Consider the following 21,508-nt stretch of genomic DNA (forward strand, 5'->3'; position numbering starts at 1 on the left):
TACCAACAAATCTTGACCTATGTTAATCCACAATTTATTTTCTGAAAGTTGAAAATGGCCAGTATTGATAGAGTGCCATTTTGACGGGGTCCCCCCCGGTCTCCAAATGCAGCACACTGTATTGAGGGGGATCAGCATTGCGTTACACAATATGCACATCTATTGACCACCAGGTCCAAGTCATATGGCTTTTTTGTTGTTGTTGCAATATCTCAAAATGTAATTGAGTAATGTCTGTGTGACTATTCATGCGTGTTTTAAATAATTTCAGTATGCGTTTATTTCAGAAAATGAGTTTATGCGTAAGTTACATGCCTCCATCGTTGCATGACACAGTGAGAGATGCTCATGCTGCATTTATGGCATAGGAAATATGAGAACTTTTAAAACATGGGGATAATGCTGTTATAAACGTGAATTTTAATAAATCTAATTTGAGGACACAGCTATAAATCTGGACTCTTGTTTGCTGTCTGATGTGCTACCCACTGAATGTGTTTCTGGTTCTTCCGGAAAATGTGACGTTTTACAAACTTGAAAAAACTTACCACAGGCCCTGAACACAGCATGACACAACAACGAAGATGGCGTGCTGTGGAAACTGTTTTTGTTGCCAATGTTGCTGCAGAGAAGGAGAGACTCGGACACCAGAAGAACTGGTAAGAGAAATATTACAAATATTCAAAGCGGGGACCTCATTATTATTACATATCCGATATTGTTCCTCTGGATTTATCCTGAGCTCTTTTGTGCCCTATACTGGCTTGCTTGCTCCACCCTGCTGCTCAGTGACAGTCCTGAAGCTTTTGCAAGCAAATCACAAATTACCTTAAAATTAATTCTACATTTTTGTCTGTATGGTTGGAGCCATACCCCAATCTCCATTGAGAAATGTTGCTTTCAAGGGCTTCATTATTGGCTTCATTAATTTTTAAATAAAACTAGATTTGTTTCCTTTTATTTTTTGTTTAGCACGTCCCTTCTTAAATTCGGCATGCATTCAATGCCCAAATTAGCGTTGTGTTTGTTGCACATCAACAATTATGTTTGATTACCCATTATACCAATTAACATCTGCCATCTAACCTAACGTAGACGTTGCTTGGGATAATCAATACGCCGAATTTACCTGAAGACACCATATTATGACTTGAAGCTATGTGAGTGAACTCTCTGTCAGGTGTGTACGCTTGCATAAGAAGTCAACTTTAAATGTACCGAATTCCTAATGGGGTATTGTTATTTCCTCCAAAAATGGAAATGCCCATTAGGCTACTACCTGTGTTGTTGTGCAGTCAAAGTGCTAGCACAACTCTCAAAAGTATCCATGATGCGAATAAATCCACTTTCAGCTGACGACTTGTTGTTTGTAACTGTCTTCATTTCTGGTAAACTTTCCCTGCTCTGCTGCATGATGTGTCTGCATTGTAATTATACTGTATTAAGAGAAACCCTCTTTTTCCTCCTAGACAATCCTTGGGGAAATCCATGATGATGAAGAAGATGAGATTTTACCCAGGAAAGACTATGAAGTGAGAAACATGAAAATCATCATCAATAGAAATAACTTAAGCCAGTGTTGATAGGTTCATGCCAGAGATGGGGGTAAGTCACTAATGTGCAAGTCACAAGCAAGTCTCAAGTCATAACCTTCAAGTCTCAAGCAAGTCCAAGTCACTGTGGTGAGAATCAAGCAAGTCACAAGTCAAGTCATTGCTCAGGTCAAGCAAGTCACAAGTCAAGTCATACAAAAATCATATTATCTAACCCAGTTTCTACATTTAAAAGACCTGCATTTCACAGTTCTCTTCTTCATACCGTCATCGACAACATCATCCTTGAACTACAATTGAATTATTCTTGGTCTGACCGAGGGGTCTTCAACTAAAATTGAAATGGGTCCAGTTGACAACATTTTCTTACAGCAAAGGTCCGAATCTCATAATGTCTGCATCCAATAGCGACCCCTTATCTATCACATATGATCAACACCGCACATTTCCTTTTCTTTCAACCACATTTAGGCTACTTTCAATTTTCAAGTAGCTTACTTTTAACATGGAAAACAAGAAAGGCAAATAGTAACAGATAGCCTACTACTTAGGCTACACAAAACAGACACTTAAACCTGCAGTGTGTAGAATTTTGGGTTTTATTTCCTAGCAGATTTTGTAGAAAGTAATTATAATATCCATAAGTACATTTCATTTAGTGCATAATAGCTGAAAAAAATGTTTTGAATTATTTATTTTTCTCTTAGAAAGGGTCTCATATGTCCATATTTCTGCATATTTTGGACCAAGGCCTAGTGCCGCCATCTTGAAAGTGTCATAGTTGGAATGTCATCAGGTGCATTGTTTAAAATTTAGAATTGTTCTTGTCCTTGAAGGCCACTGTAGCTTCTGTTATTATTCGAAAGGGTTGGGGTTACCCAGGGAGCGTTGCATTCTAGAACTTTCTAGAACTTTCTTGATGATGTCATATTACACACTGCACCTTTAATCCCCATAATGCATTTAGAATAAAACAGGGCAAGGATCTGCGCTATGGCAAAAATATCATATCACCTTTTATTTTATGGCAGGATCACATTTTGATTTATCCCGATTAATTAATTTTTCATAGGGTGAATACTGGCATCTTGGGACAATGGGCATCTTGGGACAGTTAAGCTTAATCTTGTTCTTTTAATGAATAATATTTTATTTCTAAAATTCTACACTGAGCCAATCATGAGAAAGTTTGGAATGAAAAAATATTGGTTATGTGGTCATGACATCACTTTTGGTGGCATGGTCTAGCCATATTCAACAGCATTGCAGTGAATTTAGATGAAAAGTCAAATGACATAGCGTTTTCTTGTAAATGATGTTAAGATCATAAAAATCTAACAAATGTATGGATGTTTGTAATGTGTATATATTATGTTAGGTAATAGAGTGGTCAATCAGAATTTAAAAAAATCATGTTCAGATCAATCTTATTTTCTGTAAAAAATGTGATTTTGTCACTGTCCCAAGATGCCAATTGCCAATTGGCATCTTGGGACAGTGTATTACTGGCATCATGGGACACAGTGATTCAAGTTATTTTAATGGGGAATTTTGTCCTCATACATTTAGATGGTAAAATTTGCAAATCGATTATTCCAAATAGCTTTTATTATAAAAAAAATCGGTTTATAATAGCTAGCAAGCAATTAGCATCACATTTATCATTAGCACTGCCAGCTAGCTCAATGGTAGTTTTAGTGAATATTTGTTGAGTTAATTTTTTTTATTTTCCTAGGCATTGTAGCTCAACAATGATTAAGATAATCTGTTGCACCCTTCCTTTGAGATTAAAGTGCTTTTTATTTGAATTGCTACTGTTTTATTACTTCAATTTGATGTGTTTTAATTGTCCCAAGATGCCAATAACAGGTGTCCCAAGATGACAGTAATGCCTTGAAAAATGTTTTTTGGGTCAATGTGTGTTTGCTGAAGAGTCATTCATCCTGTGTTTAATTTTGACTTATTTTTTCTTCTCTGTTGTTTAGTAGAGATCTCAAGCTGTTTAGAATGGTATCATGTGATGGGAAAAGACCTTTGAATCATACTTAAAACTTCCACAAGACATATATTTTCGGAAAGTGTCCCAAGATGCCTGTATTCACCCTACTGGGGGGCGAACTGTCATAACGGGCAGTTTGCTGTGCTGTCGGTGCGGGTGCGGCGGCTGTGAGCTGTCGGAAGGAGCCGGTGAACGTGGAAGGTTGAACTGCATCATATTAATAACCGCTGTTTTGTCTCACAGAGATGCTTATACAAAGCCTACAGTCCATGGAGGTAGGGCGCTCGATAAGGAAGCGTGCGTTATCAAGGCAGCAGCGCTGCAGGAAACGCTCGTTATTTTCGTTTTCTTTTACAAGACTTCCCGGGGCCGTTACAACGTGAAAAGGGAAGGGAAGAAGGCGCTAAGCGTGTGGGAGGCTCACGTGAATTACTCTTGGTCTAGCCCATGGACATATAAAGAAAGGTCTAGCCGCCTCCATGACTGCTGCTCCTGTGTTGACCTGCTGACGCTGTTTGTCCGTGCAGCGCGCTGCGTGCATTGCACTGTAAAATCACCCGATCATGTTTCAAAATAAAACATAATTTCTAACGTAATCTAACTTTTAAAAATTCAAGTCATTTCGAGTCATCTGTCTCAAGTCTAAGTCAAGTCTCAAGTCATGAAGACCAAGTCAAAGTCAAGTCGAGTCTTTTATCAGTGTTAGTCAAGCAAGTCTCAAGTCCTCAAATTTGCGACTCGAGTCTGACTCGAGTCAAGTCATGTGACTCGAGTCCCCCATGTCTGGTTCATGCTGCCCCTGGTAAAAAGAAGAAAGTCCAATGAACACTTACACACTTCTTTGTTGTTGTTGTTGCCTGTTAGAGTTTGGATTACGACCGCTGCATCAATGAGCCCTATGTGGAGGTTCTGGAGGGGATGGACAACAAGGTAAGACAAGATAAAAGGGTATTTTTCTGATGGCTCAGATGTGGCTAACACATAAACAGAGCATACAGATGGGGTTTGATTTATATGTCTTTTCTTGGAGGAATCTTACTAGATAAAAAGCAAAACTGTGGCATGGTTATTGTCTTATATGTGCTATTGTTTGAGGATCTACTCAGGGCTTCTGACAATAAGTTCTTTAATAAAGCTTATGTTTTGAAGAAGCCATGTTTTTCATTTTCAATGAATAGAATGATCGATTGATCGTGCTTGATGTTAGTAAACTGGCTTCCTCCATTTGATGCAGACAAAACTAGTTTATTTTAATCTTACAGAAATAATAACACTATTGCAGACTATATGCTATTCTGAATCACAAAATAAATCACATTTCGGAAAGGCTTAAGTTAAATACACTTACTTATTTTATTATTAGAAGAGCTTAAGCTATTGTGAAAACTATTTGTTTAGGAAGTACGTTTAAGTTGCTGTGGAAGCAAATATCTAGGTTATACTGCGTTCATTCCACCTACTCAAAACAAAATAGGGATATTTGTATTTCTGGCTATTTACTGTTACATTTGGGTCATGTGACATATAAAAACACATCAGAGTAAAAAGTCCTTATTTTAGAAATAGATTTAAATCCATATTACAAACGTCCTTTTTAATCAGTTTGAATTCTCAATTTGAGATATCTTCCGTCATGTTAAATAAATATGTTTTCCTTTTGCCTTCTAGAAAGCCAAAAAGTATGAAGCAGTCCGATGGATGATGGTGTTTGCTATCGGAGTGACAGTGGGTCTGGTAAGGTGCATTCGAGACATCTTGAGTTTTCTTTGCTAGACTCTACCATGTGATGATGACCAGGGAATGTTGCCTTCATGTCTCCCTCAGGTGGGCCTGTTTGTGGATTTCTTCACACACCTCTTCACCAAAATCAAGTTTACACTGGTTGGTCATTGTATCCTTAAACATTGCCTCTCTGAAATCTCCGAAACCCTTTTTCTCATTGTATTATGTCATCATGATTCTCATAACATTAGAACAAGCAGAGTGGGTTGCTCCTCTCAGTTGTAGACAGGATTGTCAGTAGTTATTCTACCTTATCTGAACACTTCCAGCTATAGAGAAGTGTAGCGAGAAAGGCTGTCTGGTCCTGTCGCTGCTGGAGCTCCTGTCGTTCAACATGACCTTCGTCTTTATCGCCAGTGTGCTGGTCCTCATTGAGGTAAGACTGAATCAGTTATTAAGTATCTGTAACTTGAACCTGAGCTCCAACATGTCAATTCAGTGTTTCCTCCAGGAGCTCTAAAAAAAGTAAAAAAATATTCTCAAAATGAAGCACATTTGTTACAATTAAATTCTACATCAAATCTGGCTTCTGGTGAGAAATGTGCCCACATAGAAAATGAAAGAGTCAAACACAAACTGTCCCGGACAAGTGTTTATTATCCTTTGGGATAAAATGTAACAGACATGTTAGGTTTTACTTCCATTACACTATGTGCAGTTTATTGTCATCTCCTTACAGGAAGTTTTTGACCCCATTGGTATCAATAGATTGTGATATGTTGTTTCCTTCTGAATTCATAGAATAGAAAAAGTGTTTGTAATACTTTACAATGAGAATACGCTTACCTAACACACTTTGTGATGTTGTCCTGTATCCAGCCGGTGGCAGCAGGTTCGGGGATACCAGAAATCAAAAGTTACTTGAACGGAGTGAAGATTCCTGGAATCGTCCGGCTTCGAACTTTCCTCTGCAAGGCTACTGGAGTCCTATTCAGTGTGGCTGGAGGTAAAGTGTGACACTGTGTTGTGTACAATAGGAATGCCTTTGGATGGACATGGCCTCTGACTCAGTGTGTGTCCACTCAGGTCTATTTGTCGGCAAAGAAGGTCCGATGATACACAGTGGAGCCATCGTGGGAGCAGGCCTTCCTCAGGTACAACACCTTATATCCTGAACACAACATCAACAATCATTCACAACTACATAAGTTATACACACACGGACTATAACATTTATTCAACCAGAAAATCCAAATGTCATTTTTATTGCCGACTCGGCCAAGATGGAAGCATTACACTTTAGTAATACATAAATACAGATTATATTACATACATACTTGTACTACAGAAATGATGTATAAATCATATTATAACATAGATCATATGTGCAGAGGTGTAAGTGAAGTAACCCCAAGTAATTCAAGGTTTGAACTTCTTTCTGAAGCGCAAACCTCTGTGTGTACAATCGAGGGCAACATAATGACTTCCTTTGAGGAGAGACTATCTGACTGTGTGCACCCTTAATGCTAATTCATTGCAGTTGATTCCTTCTAAAATGCTTGGTTTAATAGATGCCAGTTCTTTAATGTACAAAATATCTTTAGAGTTTCCCAGCGGTACTCGATGTGTCAGGTCAGTCAGGCTTTTTGATGTTTCAGTCGACATGTAATATAAGAGCATGTCCTGTTTTTTTTTTTCTGAGAATAGCATTAACTTTGCTTTGTCAGCATTTATACTCTAGATACCATGACACGGACACATGAACTTCCAGGTGTTGACTGCTTCTTCCTTGAAAACAGCCCCTCTTTAGTGAGGTCTTCTGCGGCATTAGCAGATGATTCTAAGGGCATGTTCACACAGCTTTGTTTAGTGCGATTGAAACAAACCCTGGAGTGTTTAAGCCCTTGATGCGGTTCATTTGGGTTGGTTTGAATGCAGTCCGAGACTATGGTGTGCATTAAACAACCAGACTCCGCTCCGCTTGAAAGAGGTGGTCTCAGGCCGCTTGCAAGTGAAATCTGACTAGAGCGGATCATCCCTGGTGTGAACCCCATCCGCAATAATCACTGGAAGCGGAGTATTTACGTACAATTTCACCCTCATTTGCATAATGTCTTTCATGAAATGATATAGGGGAGAGTGGCCTGAGTTGTGCCAGTGGGGAAGTTGTGCCACCCCTTGTTTCTAGAAAACCGTGGAAGAAATTGTAAATGTGACCACATATTTAAGAAGAGCCATCCATTTGACTCATCCTGTAAAGAAGGGAGACACAAGGAATAAGATATAAACACATTTAAGCTAAACTGTGTTTTGCCTTTCAAAGTAAAATGTTATAATGCTCATATGCTTATGAGTTATAAGTAAGTAAGTAAGTAAGTAAGTAAAATGTATTTATAAAAGCACATTTATAACAGTTTGCACTGTCCAAAGTGCTGAACATAGTGCATTCAGTAGGTAAAAAATGAAGGTAAAATAAAATAACAAAAATAAAAGACATAAAGCCCATACATCCACATATAAACAAAGATAGTAGTGCAGAGGTAAGATAGTTAATGGGGAGGAAAAGCCAGGGTGTACATATGGGTTTTGAGCCTTGATTTAAAGGCAGAAATGGAGGGGGAATCACATTTGTCAGGTGGCAGTTGGTTCCACAAGCACGCAGCAGCTAGTGCAAAGTACATTTCTGAGAGTTGTGCCAGTGGCATGGCTGTATACTCTGGTCACCAAAAATAAATTGATCGTCTACAGTAGCTCAGAAGAGACTGACATCTCCATTCCACTTTACTTAATACTAGTAGTACTTACTTTAATACACCTTAAATAAGTAATTGTCTTATGGATTTGTCTTGCATTACAGTTTATGAGATATATATATCAATGGCACAATTTACCCCATGGTATTCTCTCTTGTGGCACAACTTACACCACACCGGGGGCAAGTTGTGCCACAAGACAACTTTTTTTCCGAAAGCTATATTTCTTAAACAGTTTATTCCAGATCCAACGTTTTTATTGCCAGGGGTGCACAACATCCTGAAATATATGTACATATTTGAGTTGGAGACATAACTGTCAAGGCCTCACTTTAAAATAACTTTGAGTAAAAAGTGGCACATCTCACCCCACTCTCCCCTACTTAGACTGAACCTTTTCAAATGTTGATGCAGCTAAAATGTGTCATTAATTCTAGGGACTTTTACATGACGGTTTCATTCTCAATAAGTACAAATCAACATTTGTCACTGGCAGCTTATATTATTGATATACATATATAAAAAAGGACACATTATTCAACTTTTTGGTACCTGACGCTAAAATAAGTAAAATTAGATTTGATAGCTTGACCTGACCTAATTCAATTGAATTGGACTTGATTTTTCTCAACACAACTCACCTTGACTTGAATAATATTTACTAAGTTGACATGGCAAGTTCTTTGATTTGCCTTAATGTTGTTAATAGGATAACATTGAATACAGTTTGATTTCTTTGTAAAAAATCAATGTTTGACTCTTATTATGGCTTCAGTGTGCTGACCATAGGTTTTCTCTTTTCTCTTGCCAGTTTCAAAGCATCACTTTCAAGAGGATCAAATTTGATTTTCCCTACTTCCGCAGTGACAGGTATGACTGTGGTGCATGCTCTCACTAACAATACGCAGTTCACTGTTCCGATGCAAGTCAAAATATGGTGCAAATGTTAATTGCAAATCATTGTGTTGTCTATGCTGTTCAACAGGGACAAGCGAGACTTTGTGTCAGCGGGGGCTGCTGCTGGAGTAGCTGCTGCCTTTGGTGCTCCTATTGGCGGAACACTCTTCAGTCTGGAGGAGGGCTCCTCTTTCTGGAACCAGGCCCTGACTTGGAAAGTGGTACGTCACCCTATCTGATGAACTCTGAGAGGGTCAAACCATTTCCTTTCTTTCTGCTGACTTCCAAGAGAGAAACATGGCGGAACAATGACACTGAGTGTGTGTAGAGTAATTCTGTTGTTATCTTAGCTAAATATCCTATTCAAATTATACAATGAAGAGTTATTGAAGCACATAAAAAATAATTCTAGTGTAAATAAGTACTGTTTATACAGAGATGACTACACATCCCTGATTTTAGCACTGGGGGCAACTGCGAGCCGCCATCAGCAGATATCAGTAGATATAGACCCATTTCCTCAGTCTCTTATTGAGAAAGCTTTACTACACAGTTACACCATGAAGCACTAACCATCAAATACGATGAACTGCTTCCCTTCTTCAGCTCTTCTGTTCCATGTCGGCCACCTTCACCCTCAACTTCTTCCGTTCTGGAATCAACTTCAACAAGTGGGGGTCCTTCCAGCTGCCTGGCCTGCTCAACTTTGGAGAATTTAAGGTAAATCACGGAAGTCACCTCTTCAATTTTTACAAGTACCGACCATTGTAACTCACAAGACTAAAATGAAATGTTGTTTATTGCAGTTGTATCAGAAAATAATGGTGACAGTAATAAAACCATTATCAGTCGAAATGTGTTGGGTGTGGTTTACAGGAGTAGTAAATAGCTGTTGGCCATAACGGATAAAGAACAAACTTTGTAAGGGGTTAAAGCCTCCTGGCTGGTCAAACATCCTGTAAACCAACATAAATACTGTGACATGATAGATCTTTGTGGTCAGGCTCCTTAGCCATTTGCGGTGTGAGGAGCTCTTTCCCACATTTGTGAAAGATCTGGAATGTGTATTTGTTAGTTTATCTTAATTCCTCCTCAACACATAACATCCAAATATTTGCTGTTTTTGTTACCACTTACTCCCGCTCTTGTGACCCCATCACTCCTGTTCCAAAGACCCTTCACTAACTCCCTGTCCTTCAACAGAATCAATTCAAACTCATTCTCTGACCCACAAAGCTCTCGATAAGCAAGGACCTCTATTACCCCTCACCCCCTGTCTCCACTTCCTCACTTGCCCAAATCTCACCTTTTTAGAATTACTTGAAATGTTTGATTTAATGTCCTCTGCTGCTTTGTACCTGTTTAGTGTGTTCTTAGTTCTCGAGAGTCTTTAATTGAACTGGTTTGGTATAGCGTCTTTAACTGTTTTTAAAACACATTACAAAGTGTTAGTGTCATCACCTTAGTTATAAATGATCAGTCATATCAGCACAGTAGTGTATCAGTTTAACCCTATTTAAAAACGTGTTGCTCATCAGTGTCAAGATGGAGATAAGAACTGCCACCTGTGGACAGTGGTGGACCTGGCCTTCTTTGTCCTGATGGGCGTGGTGGGTGGCCTGCTGGGGGCGCTCTTCAACTGCATGAACAAGAGCCTGTCCAAGTATCGCATCAGACACATCCACCCCAAGGCCAAGTTTGTCAGGTGATTTCTACGTCATATGTTCACACAGGGACCTGTCATTCTCAATCCAAGTCATCAGGCCTGTCAATCATAGATAGTACCTGTCCCTTAAAAATCAGTTGTGCTGAAAATGTGACACTGATCTCAGTTCAAATATGTTAAAGGTGCTGTAAGCGGAATGGTTCTTTTAGCTAACTTCCTGTCAGTTACTGCAGTTAGCAGTCCCCTCGCTCGTCCCTACGTCACCACATTAATGCACTGGTCTTCAAGCAGCGAGTTATCTAACATCATCTCAGATCCATAAGTGTGATAAAACATGATAAAAACCATCAAAACAGACATTGGGAAGGATTTTTACCTGCTCCGCCATTGTAGGCGCATAGACATTCACCCATCTGTTGCTCTGGCGTGCACCGGCAGTGAGACCATGAGTGAGACGGGTGTCGGTTTGTAGCGTTCTCTCTTGTGATTGGATAAAAATTTTGGGATCCTCCAATAAGTTTATTTGCCGATTACATGCAGAGCAGCTGACTGAGAGATCGGCTTTATGAAACGCGCACATTATGGAAGTGATCACTGTATAACTAAAGAGCGATTTAACACTTATATTAACATAAATAAACCGCTTACTTCACCTTTTAATTATAGAAGTTGATGTGCTCTCCGTTCTTTCCCAGAGTTCTAGAGAGTCTGCTGGTTGCCATGGTGACAACAGTGGTGATATTTGCAGCGTCCTTGCTCTTGGGCGAATGTCGTGACCTGTCCTTCCCCACAACCCATAACACCACGGTAAGCTTCAGCTTTTTCCTCTATTGTTATAGTTCTTAGCAGAAGGACCACAAGTCCACAGAGCACAGGTGTGTGTTCATGAATCATGATCTCATATTAAGTTGTATTTTTTATTTTGTAGATATCCGGCAATGAGGACATTAATTCAACCATCCGCCAGTACTTCTGCACCAACAGGACCTACAATGACATGGCCACGCTCTTCTTCAACCCACAGGAGGCTGCCATCCACCAGCTCTTCCACCAAGATGGTGAGATGAGCACACACACACACACACACACACACACACACACACACACACACACACACACACACACACACACACACACACACACACACACACACACACACACACACACACACACACACACACACACACACACACACACACACACACACACACACACACACACACACACACACACACACACACACACACACACACACACACACACACACACACACACACACACACACACACACACACACACACACATTTTTCTTAATGTAATTCTTGTTTTTTCTATAGTTTTATTCATATACATTTTAGATAATTTCTTGCAAACTGTACGTCCTGAATGCTTCACGTTATATTGTCCTACCATGATAAATACTCTCTGCTTCCTGATACCATACGATACCATACAATACGGTACGATACACTTTTCTTGGACTCAATTGCCAACTCAACCTGTTGCTCAGTTCCAGGTAATGCATTCTATTCCCTGACTGGTCATAATAAACTCCTGCTGCCTCCCGTTCTCCCCATCAGGTACCTTCAGCCCTGTGACTCTGTCAGTCTTCTTCCTGCTGTACTTCCTGCTGGCCTGTTGGACCTACGGAGTGTCTGTGCCCAGCGGCCTCTTTGTCCCCTCACTGCTCTGTGGGGCCTCTTTTGGACGTCTGGTCGCCAACATCCTCAAAGTGTAAGAACGATGTTCTCCTGGTGTTTTACTGACCAAGGTTTAAAACTTAGTCAACGTCACAGAATTTAAAGACGAGTTATTTAAGAGTTTGGTTTCATTTATTTTCTAAAATACTTCACATAGTAGTAGTTAAAACAAACTAGGTCATCAAAATGTTTGATCTGACAGAAAGGAGTGTCTGACTGTTGAGTCCTGGGAACATTGATACGCTCCCGATGGAATCTGCTGACTGTATTACTTTCTTTCTTTCCGTTTTTTTTTTCATGCTGTCACAACCAGCTTTTGAGCTCCTCTCAGCCGGCAGTAACACATTTTAACCCACGCCTGCTAAAGTGTGCTAACTGTTTGAGTAAGCCTGTTGCCTCAAGCCTTGATGCACTTCATCACACACATTCTCATCATATCTCACTCCGCCCTACTCTCATCCCTGACTGGACGGACCCTGGTTCTCACTATGTGCCTGTGTGCCTCTGTTAGGAAACTGGGAATGGAAATCTACGCGGGGACCTATGCTCTGGTCGGAGCCGCCGCCTTCCTGGGAGGCGTGGTCAGAATGACCATCAGCCTCACTGTCATCCTCATTGAATCCACCAATGAAATCACATACGGGCTGCCCATCATGATCACTCTAATGGTACAATGTCATGTTATACATTTCAGAATTTTCACTGATGTTTTTTAAAATTATAATTATTATAATTTCAAGCCACTATATGAAATGTTTGAATGTTTGCCTTCTATCGGTCTCGAGCAATGACTACTAGATGTGTTGATAAAGTCCTTCAGCGTGTTGCAGTGATGTATTTCCTGTTGGTGTTATGTGGTTAACGGTTTTGTGTTCACCATCAGGTTGCCAAGTGGACAGGAGATTTCTTCAACAAGGGCATCTATGACGTCCATGTGGAGCTGAGAGGAGTGCCGCTGCTGGAGTGGGAGACGGAGGTGGAGATGGACAAGTAAGATTTATTATTTAACAATTGACAAAATTGACTTAGGGCTCCATGTCTGTTCAGATGCATGGTACTAGGGGCAGTTCCAGGAATCCAGCAGTTTGTTTTAGTGCCAAGAATAGCTTTTGGTGAAAGTGCACCAACATAAACCTCAATAAAATTAGACAAACCCCTTTATTCATGCTTTGTAATCATTTTACCTGTATGATAACAGAATAGAAAAAAGCATTCATACATCTACATCCAATTATAAGCCTGTACACACACAAACATACTCAACACAAACAGAAATTATTCTAAATTGAGCATCTGATCATATCGAAAATAAATCAAGTGTGATTATCACAAAGGCATTAATGCCTTAATCTTTTCAATCTTGAAGGTCTGACCCTTCCATACATTTGGATACTGGCCATCATCAGCTTCAAGTCAAAGGTTTCCCCCTTTAAAGACCCATACTGGGAGAATTATGTGTGTACCTGTTTAGGATACATATTATGATATGTATTGTCTCCCTCATTCCTTCCAAGGCTGACGGCTAGTGACATCATGGAGACCAACTTGACCTACGTGTACCCCCACACCCGGGTTCAGTCTCTAGTCAGCATCCTGCGCACCACAGTCTACCACGCCTTCCCCGTGGTCACAGAGAACCGGCAGAACGAACGGGACTTCATGAAGGGAAACATCCTGGTCAGCAACAACATCCACTTCAAGGTATGTCCTGTGCCATTTAAAAACGTTTAGCCGTTCAGCCTAATCCAGAGGGAGTTGGATGAATGGAGGAAGGGTTGAGTGTCCCTCCAAAGGACATTTCAGCAGGAAAGGAATGACATTCAGAATTTGAAACATCTCTCTGATTAGTTTGACTGTTCATGTTCATAAATGTAGAGGTATGTTCATTGTAACCAGTAGATGGAGATAGTGTGCAGTGTCAGAAGCTGTAGTTTATTTTGCTCTCTCTCGCTAATTTTTTTTCTCTTTTTTTTAAGAGACAATAACCTGAAATATAGAATTAATATGGACAGCATTGCAAGTCAATGAACAGCTCTGCTTAATGGCATACCTTTGGCTTTTCTCTCATTATATTTTTTTGTGAAGAAGCATCAAAGTGACACGTCTTAGAATATATTAGTTAATGTGCTGATGTTAACTTAAAGATAGCAGGATTTGAATTTGGTCATCAGCCTGGTTTGTGTGTGTCTGATCTGATTCATCGGTGTAAAGTCACCCTTCACTTGCCGTTTGTAGAAATCCAGTGTAATGTCGAGGGCGGGGGAACAGCGGCGGCGCTGCCAGTCCATGAAGTCGTACCCATCCAGTGAGCTGAGGAACGTTTGTGACGAGCAGGGGGCTGTCGCTGTGCCAGCAGAGGAAGGAGAGGACCTGCTGCAGCAGATGCTAGAAAGGAGGTAGGAGAGTTAACTGATGGCTAAACATCACACACTTAAAAAAATATGTCCAAATAAAAACTAAAATCAAATATGGAAATAAAATGCACAACAATCTAATTTATTAATTATTCTACTTTTTGCACTATAGGTTGCTGGACAACAATTTGTCTTTTGTGTTGTGATTCATAGTACTGAGCTCAGCAAGTCATGTAATAGTTGATTGCTGTCCACATGCAGGCATGCTCCCTACCCCAACCTGTGCCCAGATCAGTCTCCCAGCGAGGAGTGGACTATGGAGGAGCGCTTCAGACCCCTTACCTTCCACGGCCTCATCCTGCGCTCACAGTTGGTTAACCTGCTCATCAGAGGGGTCTGCTACACCGAGAACCAGTCGGTCAGTGGCACACACACACACACACACACACACACACACACACACACACACACACACACACACACACACACACACACACACACATACACACACACACACACACACACACAAACACAAAATAACGTTTAAAGAGTCATTTTTGTCACAGATTGGTTCTGTCTATCAAACTCATATCTCTCCATGTCGTCCATCACAGAGCGCCACTCAGCCCCGGTTGTCCTATGCTGAGATGACTGAAGATTACCCCCGTTACCCTGACATCCATGACTTGGACCTCGCGCTCCTCAACCCCCGCATGATAGTGGTACGACCCACTTAAACACATAGTTAAAAGCCTTTATTGTATTGTATATTTTTTGATATTTTACCAAAACTTTGGTTGAGTTGACTCAAAAAAAACATGCTGTTCCACGTGTTCCCAGGATGTCACCCCCTACATGAACCCGTGTCCCTACACAGTGTCACCCAACACGCGCATCTCCCAGGTGTTCAACCTGTTCAGGACAATGGGCCTGAGACACCTACCAGTGGTCAACGCCGTCGGAGAGGTAAATAAACATGGAATAGAGTTCAAACCAGATGAGCTCTTATACTGGGTTTTGACAATGTTGTGGTGTCTCTTTCAGATCGTTGGAATAATCACAAGACACAATTTAACCCACGAGTTCCTGGTGGCCAAACTGCGACAGCATTACATCACCATTTGACCCGACTCTGCCGTCAATGCAGACCCGGACTCTGTTCAGCCTGAGTCTTTGTGTCTGTCCATTCCCGTTAGCATTGTAGGCATTCCCAAACACATACAGCGCATTATAAACATACACACATTCTCTGTGGTACAGTCAGAGAAACACAGTTCAGTTGTACTTTATTTTTAAAATATTAGTGATTATTTTGTTACCGTCTCTCTACTGTTTTAAAATGTTATCTTATGCTTCAGAAGCCAAAACATGTTCACCTATCTATCAAATAATCACATTTTTATCAATATTAACATGACATAATAGGGGAAACTGATAGCTGAAAATCAGTTGAGCAGGATAGCCTTGCTAGCAGCAGCACACGACATCAATCATGTTCGTTTAATTTATGTCCTATCTCAACGTTTTTCTCCTTGCTCGTCCACACGTAGAAAGTTTTAAAATCTGAAGATAACCAGGACGATTTCATTCTGTTATTCAAATGGTTCTGCTATTTAAGCTTGCTGATTGCTGTTTCTGCTGGTTGGAGACACAATTGCCGCCAACTACAAAATGCAACAGAAAATTGGTTCCCACATTGCAAATGGTTGTTGTAAGTCAACTTACAGAAATATCAAGCTTCTTTGTTCATTGTGAATGCAACAAACCGCTATCGCTAACCCTCTGGGAAGTAATGTGAAGAGGTAGTTTTGACAAGTACATTAACTTTATAACCTCATTCCTAAATGACCAAAGGGAAATATCACTTTCAAAGGTTTTCCTTAGTCCTTTCATGACTGAATCTTTGAAGTTACTTTTTTAAATTATGCTTTATCATCGTTGTCACTGTAGCACTTTTATTTTTGACCGTTGTTTGTATATTTTAATTTGTTCCCTGTGGAAGTAACTGGAGTATATGCACTAAAAGCAGGCCGACGTCCCCTCACGGCCCGCGACTAAGCCGGACATCAGTAGTTCTTTGAAGAGTTTGCTTAGTGATCACGGTAATATTTCTAACCACTTCAGCAGTATGTGAATACATTGGCATTGTTTTGCACTTTTGATATGTAGACATATTTCCACAGACTGCAGTCAGTTCAGTGTTAGAGAGGGTGTCAGGGCTAAGAGAACTGTATGTCGACCAATGTTTTATTTTGTAATAGGGAATTTGAAAATTTGAAGGAATGGATTTTTCAGGACATACTGCAAAAATCCTGTTTTAGTAAAAATGAATGCCTAACATACTTCATGTTAGGCTTTAAGTTTTTTTTTAGTATGTTTCTGGTCCATTATCATAGTACATAATTTAATTGTCATTCCTAAAAGGGACTAAACATTTTACTCAGAGCGAAGGCAATGAAAATTCTTGATCGGACATAAAGGTCCAGTTTATTTCAGGTTGATAGATTATTAGCACCCGCGATGGCACATATATATGTACATCAAACATTCCTAATTTGTTTCTGCTTTGTGTTTTATTTAAGAGATTATTTTTTTATACAATTTATTCGTATGATTTGCTGCCTGTGCCGTAAACTATTCCCTGTAAATGGACCGAGGCTGTCCTGGATAATAATACTGGTTGTAGTCTAGGCATCGCTCACTTTTCAAAACTAATTATTTCTCTATTATCTGTTCTAAATATTACATATAGCATGGCAGGAGTTGTGCAGAATATGATATAAAACAGAACAGTGGATGAAACACGTCCAACTGTAAAGCCAGACCTGAGGGAGTGTTTGCTAAATACTTTGTGTTTGTGTGTCACATGATTTACGTGGAGATGCAGCCAGCGCTCTGTGCTTGTTTAGGAATTTGTAGTTTCTACAAATGAAGTAGAGAGCGTGCACATGACAAGAAAAATCTGCAGCCGTGGAACAAAAAAGCAGGAAGACCTCTGTATTGTGCCTTTATCATTGTTCAAATAAAGGTCCTTCTGATTTGTCAATCATGCAAAGTGTGTCGCTTTTTGTCTTAAGAAGCCTAAGGGATTCATTGATTTCACGGTGTACGAGGAATATGATCAGCAACTACAGTATGTCACTACTGTATATATGCAACACATATTTCATCGATGAATGTCAACCTTACCTTTCAACTAAACTGATCATTTGTAAATTATATTAAAAGGTCATTAGATACAACCCGTGTAAGAAAGTACCCAACTAACTGTTTTTAACTAATCAATAAAACTCTAGTAATGGATTTATTAACCATTAATAAGTCATTAAAACTCTAATTATATCTCAACAATTCCTGGTGAGATTTCTAGAAGAAACGTGTTCTGGATATTCTCGGTCTCCAGAGGATGTGTTAGTGAAAAAAGAAAAGGGTGCTTGACTTGTATGTAGGGTTAGGGTTAAACTGTCTACGGACATTCATAAGTCAAGCTTCACAAATTCAGTTATTAAAACAGGATTATGAAATATACAATGCTAAGTTTAACTTTATTGATCAAGGTCAGATATTGTGCCCTTCTTTGTTGAAGAAGGATGTGATTGAAGATCTTTGTAGCTCTTGGGGAAATTTAGAGACACTAATTATGGCATGTTTCAGGCACATGAAAAGTGCGAATACATTCAACACACTGTACCTTTAACTTTGATAAAAGCTTACATTATAAACACATTGTGTTGTCTTTACAACAATCCTTTTATTGACACTAATAACAGTAAACAAAATAATATATAATAATATTTTTTATACAACCAACTAACCAACAAAAATGAACCTCGAAGTTTGTTGTTTGCCTGTCACTTTAAATTTCAACTTATTTCTAACACTGGATTTCATCCCTTCAGCCTCATCGAACACATCAGAAAGACGCATTTGTGGCAATTTGTATTCCAAGTTCCAACTAACTGCAACTGACCCCAAGCACTCCAACACCACAGCTAGAGATGTTGATATTTACGAGAGGCTCTTGTCGTGCAACCTGGGCTGATTGGATGCCGTGTTGTCATTTACCTCCATTTAATCCAGCCAGTCGCATAGCTTCACCCTTTAACCTGCGGGGTAATTGAACCAACATAATGCATAGTGGGCGGGAAGATGTGTGCAGAGGTGAAAAGAGGGTCTCTATCATTATACTGGATTAGCAAGATTAGGAATCGTAAAAAAAAAACACTTGCATACTGTGTGTAATTGTAGGAAATGCAAAAAAATAAATAAAAAATGGTGCCAGTGAGCAAACATTATGAGCTGCAGCTACAGTTTACTCCCCTTAGACGGTCATAGCACTTCCATGTATTATAATCACACACAGAGGTGACCTAATGGCTGCTGGTTAATAAATCAGTGAAGTGAAGTCAGAGAGAAGATGAGTCACTATAGGAGTGCAATGAAAATCATCTCAGTACCCTAACTTCAGCTTTGCCAACATTTAATGTTGTACCTCTAAGATAAGCACTGCAGCACTGGGCAGCATTGATCCAGAGTACAGTATATGGTACAAACAGTTTATGATGGGTATGAACAAAATGAACACAGAGGAATCAGTTAACCAGCAGCAATATGCGTGAGAAAAACAGATTCTTGCACATTGATTCTGCATCTGCTGGTTTACATAATTGACTATCATCTCATCGTGTTTTTTGATGTTTTCTATATGACGAATCATCAGTATCTGTTTCAGTTCAGTCTTCTTTTTTTGCTTCTTTTGTTCCCTCCTCCCTATGAATTAAAAAAAAAATCTTTCTCTCCCTGTCCCCGCCCCCTCTCTCCCTCCCCTCTCCACTCATGTCAGCCACACTCACTTGTCCAGAGGTGTGGAAGGCGGCTGAGATCATTAGGGCAAATTACTCTTGTGTTGCATACCAGCTCTGATAATAAAACTGTCACAAGGGGGGACAGCGTGATGGCTGCAGCGCTGCAGTGATTAGGGAGAACACACTTTCTGTCTGACTCGCTCGCCACCCTTCTCAACCGCTCTACCTTCACTTCAGTGTATCGGCTCTCCTTCTTTGGTTAGATCAGTTTTGAAATGATGCTTAATGAGATAATATGATGTACTATTATGTGAGATACAGTAATAACCCTGATGTGTATATATCAGCTCAAAAGAGTAGAGTATAGAAGAGCAAACTTGATTGTCCCTGAGGGGAAATTGTTTCATGGGCACATGTGCTACATTTTGTTGCCTTGCATAGAAAACAATAAAGAAACATGATAAAAAGTGTTTGACAAGATGCTAAATAGTTGCTTTACGTAAAAGGGGACCTTTCATTTGACATTGATAACACAACACATCTTAAAAAATAAACTGTAAGAATTAAGTTGCAAAAGTGCAAAGTTTTTGTGTATCTATTGCATTAGGATTTAGTATTTAAGTGTTCAGCAGCTTGATGAAGGCTGGAAAAGTTAGCAGTCTGCTTTGCACTTTGGCACACGGAGTCTTCTCCCCCAAAGGCATAGGTTTCATATTCAGAGAAGTGAGGATGTTGAGAGCCTGAAATAATTTTTGGTACCTGATCCCTGACTGCCTGCTATACGCTGGCAAGCCTGCTTTTCACTTGGACTGGTTGATTGCCAGACCATGTTGTTATTCCATATCTCATGTCATCAGATGTCCTAGAGAGACTGATGATGCTTTCTAGGATTGCCCACTAGAACACCAGGATGAGCAAGGAAACACTTTGTTTCACACTAATAAGTCAGTGTCTGTGAAAGACATTGCCTTGATTTCCTACCTCGGACTGTTGAAGCCTCAAATTAGCTTAAAAGTCAACGAGGATCTGTTGGTGCGGCCTGATCGTAGTGGAAATGATCAAGGGTGTGTCTACACAGGAAATCGAGTTGCTTCAGATCTTGTGTTTCACAAACTATATAGGCCAATTAGAGAAAAAAAGGGTTTGGAAATGATGATTAGGTTATTACTTGAGACAAAGAGGACAGACAGCACTGATCTTCACTTCTCCCTACTCCTTCCTGTTTCGTTTAGCTTAATGCATCCTGGGGCAGTGACAGAGAAACACAGAAGATATTTATTGACCATAAACCTGATGAATGTTTAACAGTTGGGCTGAAGTGAAAGTCAAACGTTAACATTTTATTTTTATGTTTATTGTGAGACTGAAACCTCCAAAGTAAATCAGACATTTCTGACCTCAGAGGATTGTTTTTTTTTTTTTTAGATGATGAGGAGCACCTGAATGCACCATAATCATTGGTCTCTGCAGTGCTGTCCTTTTGGGAGGAGGTGCATTTAGTCCACTAGAGTTCAGCCCTCCACTGGACAAAACTTTGGAGGACTGGACATAGCCAGGGCCGCATTAAACTGCCAGGGGGGCTCTAGTGAAAGAAAGAGCTCACTGATCCTATCAATGTCCGACCTACAGTTCACACAGTCTCTCTTTATTGGATTTGTGGTGTGAAAATTCTGATAAAACTTTTATCAGAGATCTACATGTTCAAACCTGGAAACCCTAGAGGAAAGGAAAGCAACACAACACCAATGTGCTGGGTCATGTATTGTTTAGAAGACGTCATGATAGGGTGGGGACAACATCTATAATTTTCATCGATGATCATCAACTACTAAGCAGTGTCATGGAGGCAGGCTGTTCAAATTTAAAGGTAGTGTCTAGTGTTGGAGTATTTTAGCCATATCTATTGTTGAGATTCTAGATTGCAACGCTCCCTTTACAACCTGTCCCTTTGGTAGAATTTACAAAACCTATGTTGGCCTTCAAGGACAAGAAGCTAGTTGCAGCTTGATGCACTTCGCCTGTCAGTTAATTTAGTTCTTCATGGTTGATATTCCCACAC

At 39.9% G+C, this 21,508-nt stretch overlaps 1 protein-coding gene across 1 annotated transcript; it reads left to right on the top strand.

The window, feature by feature from the left end:
- The first annotated feature begins 572 nt into the window (after positions 1 to 572).
- Positions 573 to 17,627, top strand: clcn6 (chloride channel 6). The gene is made up of 23 exons (XM_080030543.1): positions 573 to 659; positions 1,470 to 1,532; positions 4,417 to 4,482; positions 5,221 to 5,286; positions 5,377 to 5,443; positions 5,604 to 5,710; positions 6,154 to 6,280; positions 6,361 to 6,428; positions 8,839 to 8,897; positions 9,013 to 9,145; positions 9,531 to 9,644; positions 10,463 to 10,629; positions 11,286 to 11,397; positions 11,519 to 11,648; positions 12,171 to 12,324; positions 12,802 to 12,958; positions 13,174 to 13,280; positions 13,805 to 13,991; positions 14,526 to 14,686; positions 14,906 to 15,062; positions 15,259 to 15,366; positions 15,485 to 15,610; positions 15,689 to 17,627. The coding sequence occupies exons 1-23, from the start codon at positions 585 to 587 to the stop codon at positions 15,767 to 15,769; spliced, it is 2,592 nt and encodes an 863-aa protein (XP_079886669.1). The 5' UTR covers positions 573 to 584; the 3' UTR covers positions 15,770 to 17,627.
- The last annotated feature ends 3,881 nt before the right edge of the window (positions 17,628 to 21,508 follow it).

The sequence above is a fragment of the Ammodytes marinus genome (assembly GCF_949987685.1).
Source record: "Ammodytes marinus genome assembly, chromosome: 7".
Taxonomy (NCBI): domain Eukaryota; kingdom Metazoa; phylum Chordata; class Actinopteri; order Uranoscopiformes; family Ammodytidae; genus Ammodytes; species Ammodytes marinus.

Bases quoted from the DNA above. Each gene is read 5' to 3' on its own strand.
- clcn6 (XM_080030543.1), top strand. From the start codon at position 585: ATGGCGTGCTGTGGAAACTGTTTTTGTTGCCAATGTTGCTGCAGAGAA. The intron at 5,444-5,603 runs GTATCCTTAAAC...GAACACTTCCAG, and splicing joins GTTTACACTGGTTGGTCATT to CTATAGAGAAGTGTAGCGAG. The intron at 10,630-11,285 runs GTGATTTCTACG...GTTCTTTCCCAG, and splicing joins CCCAAGGCCAAGTTTGTCAG to AGTTCTAGAGAGTCTGCTGG.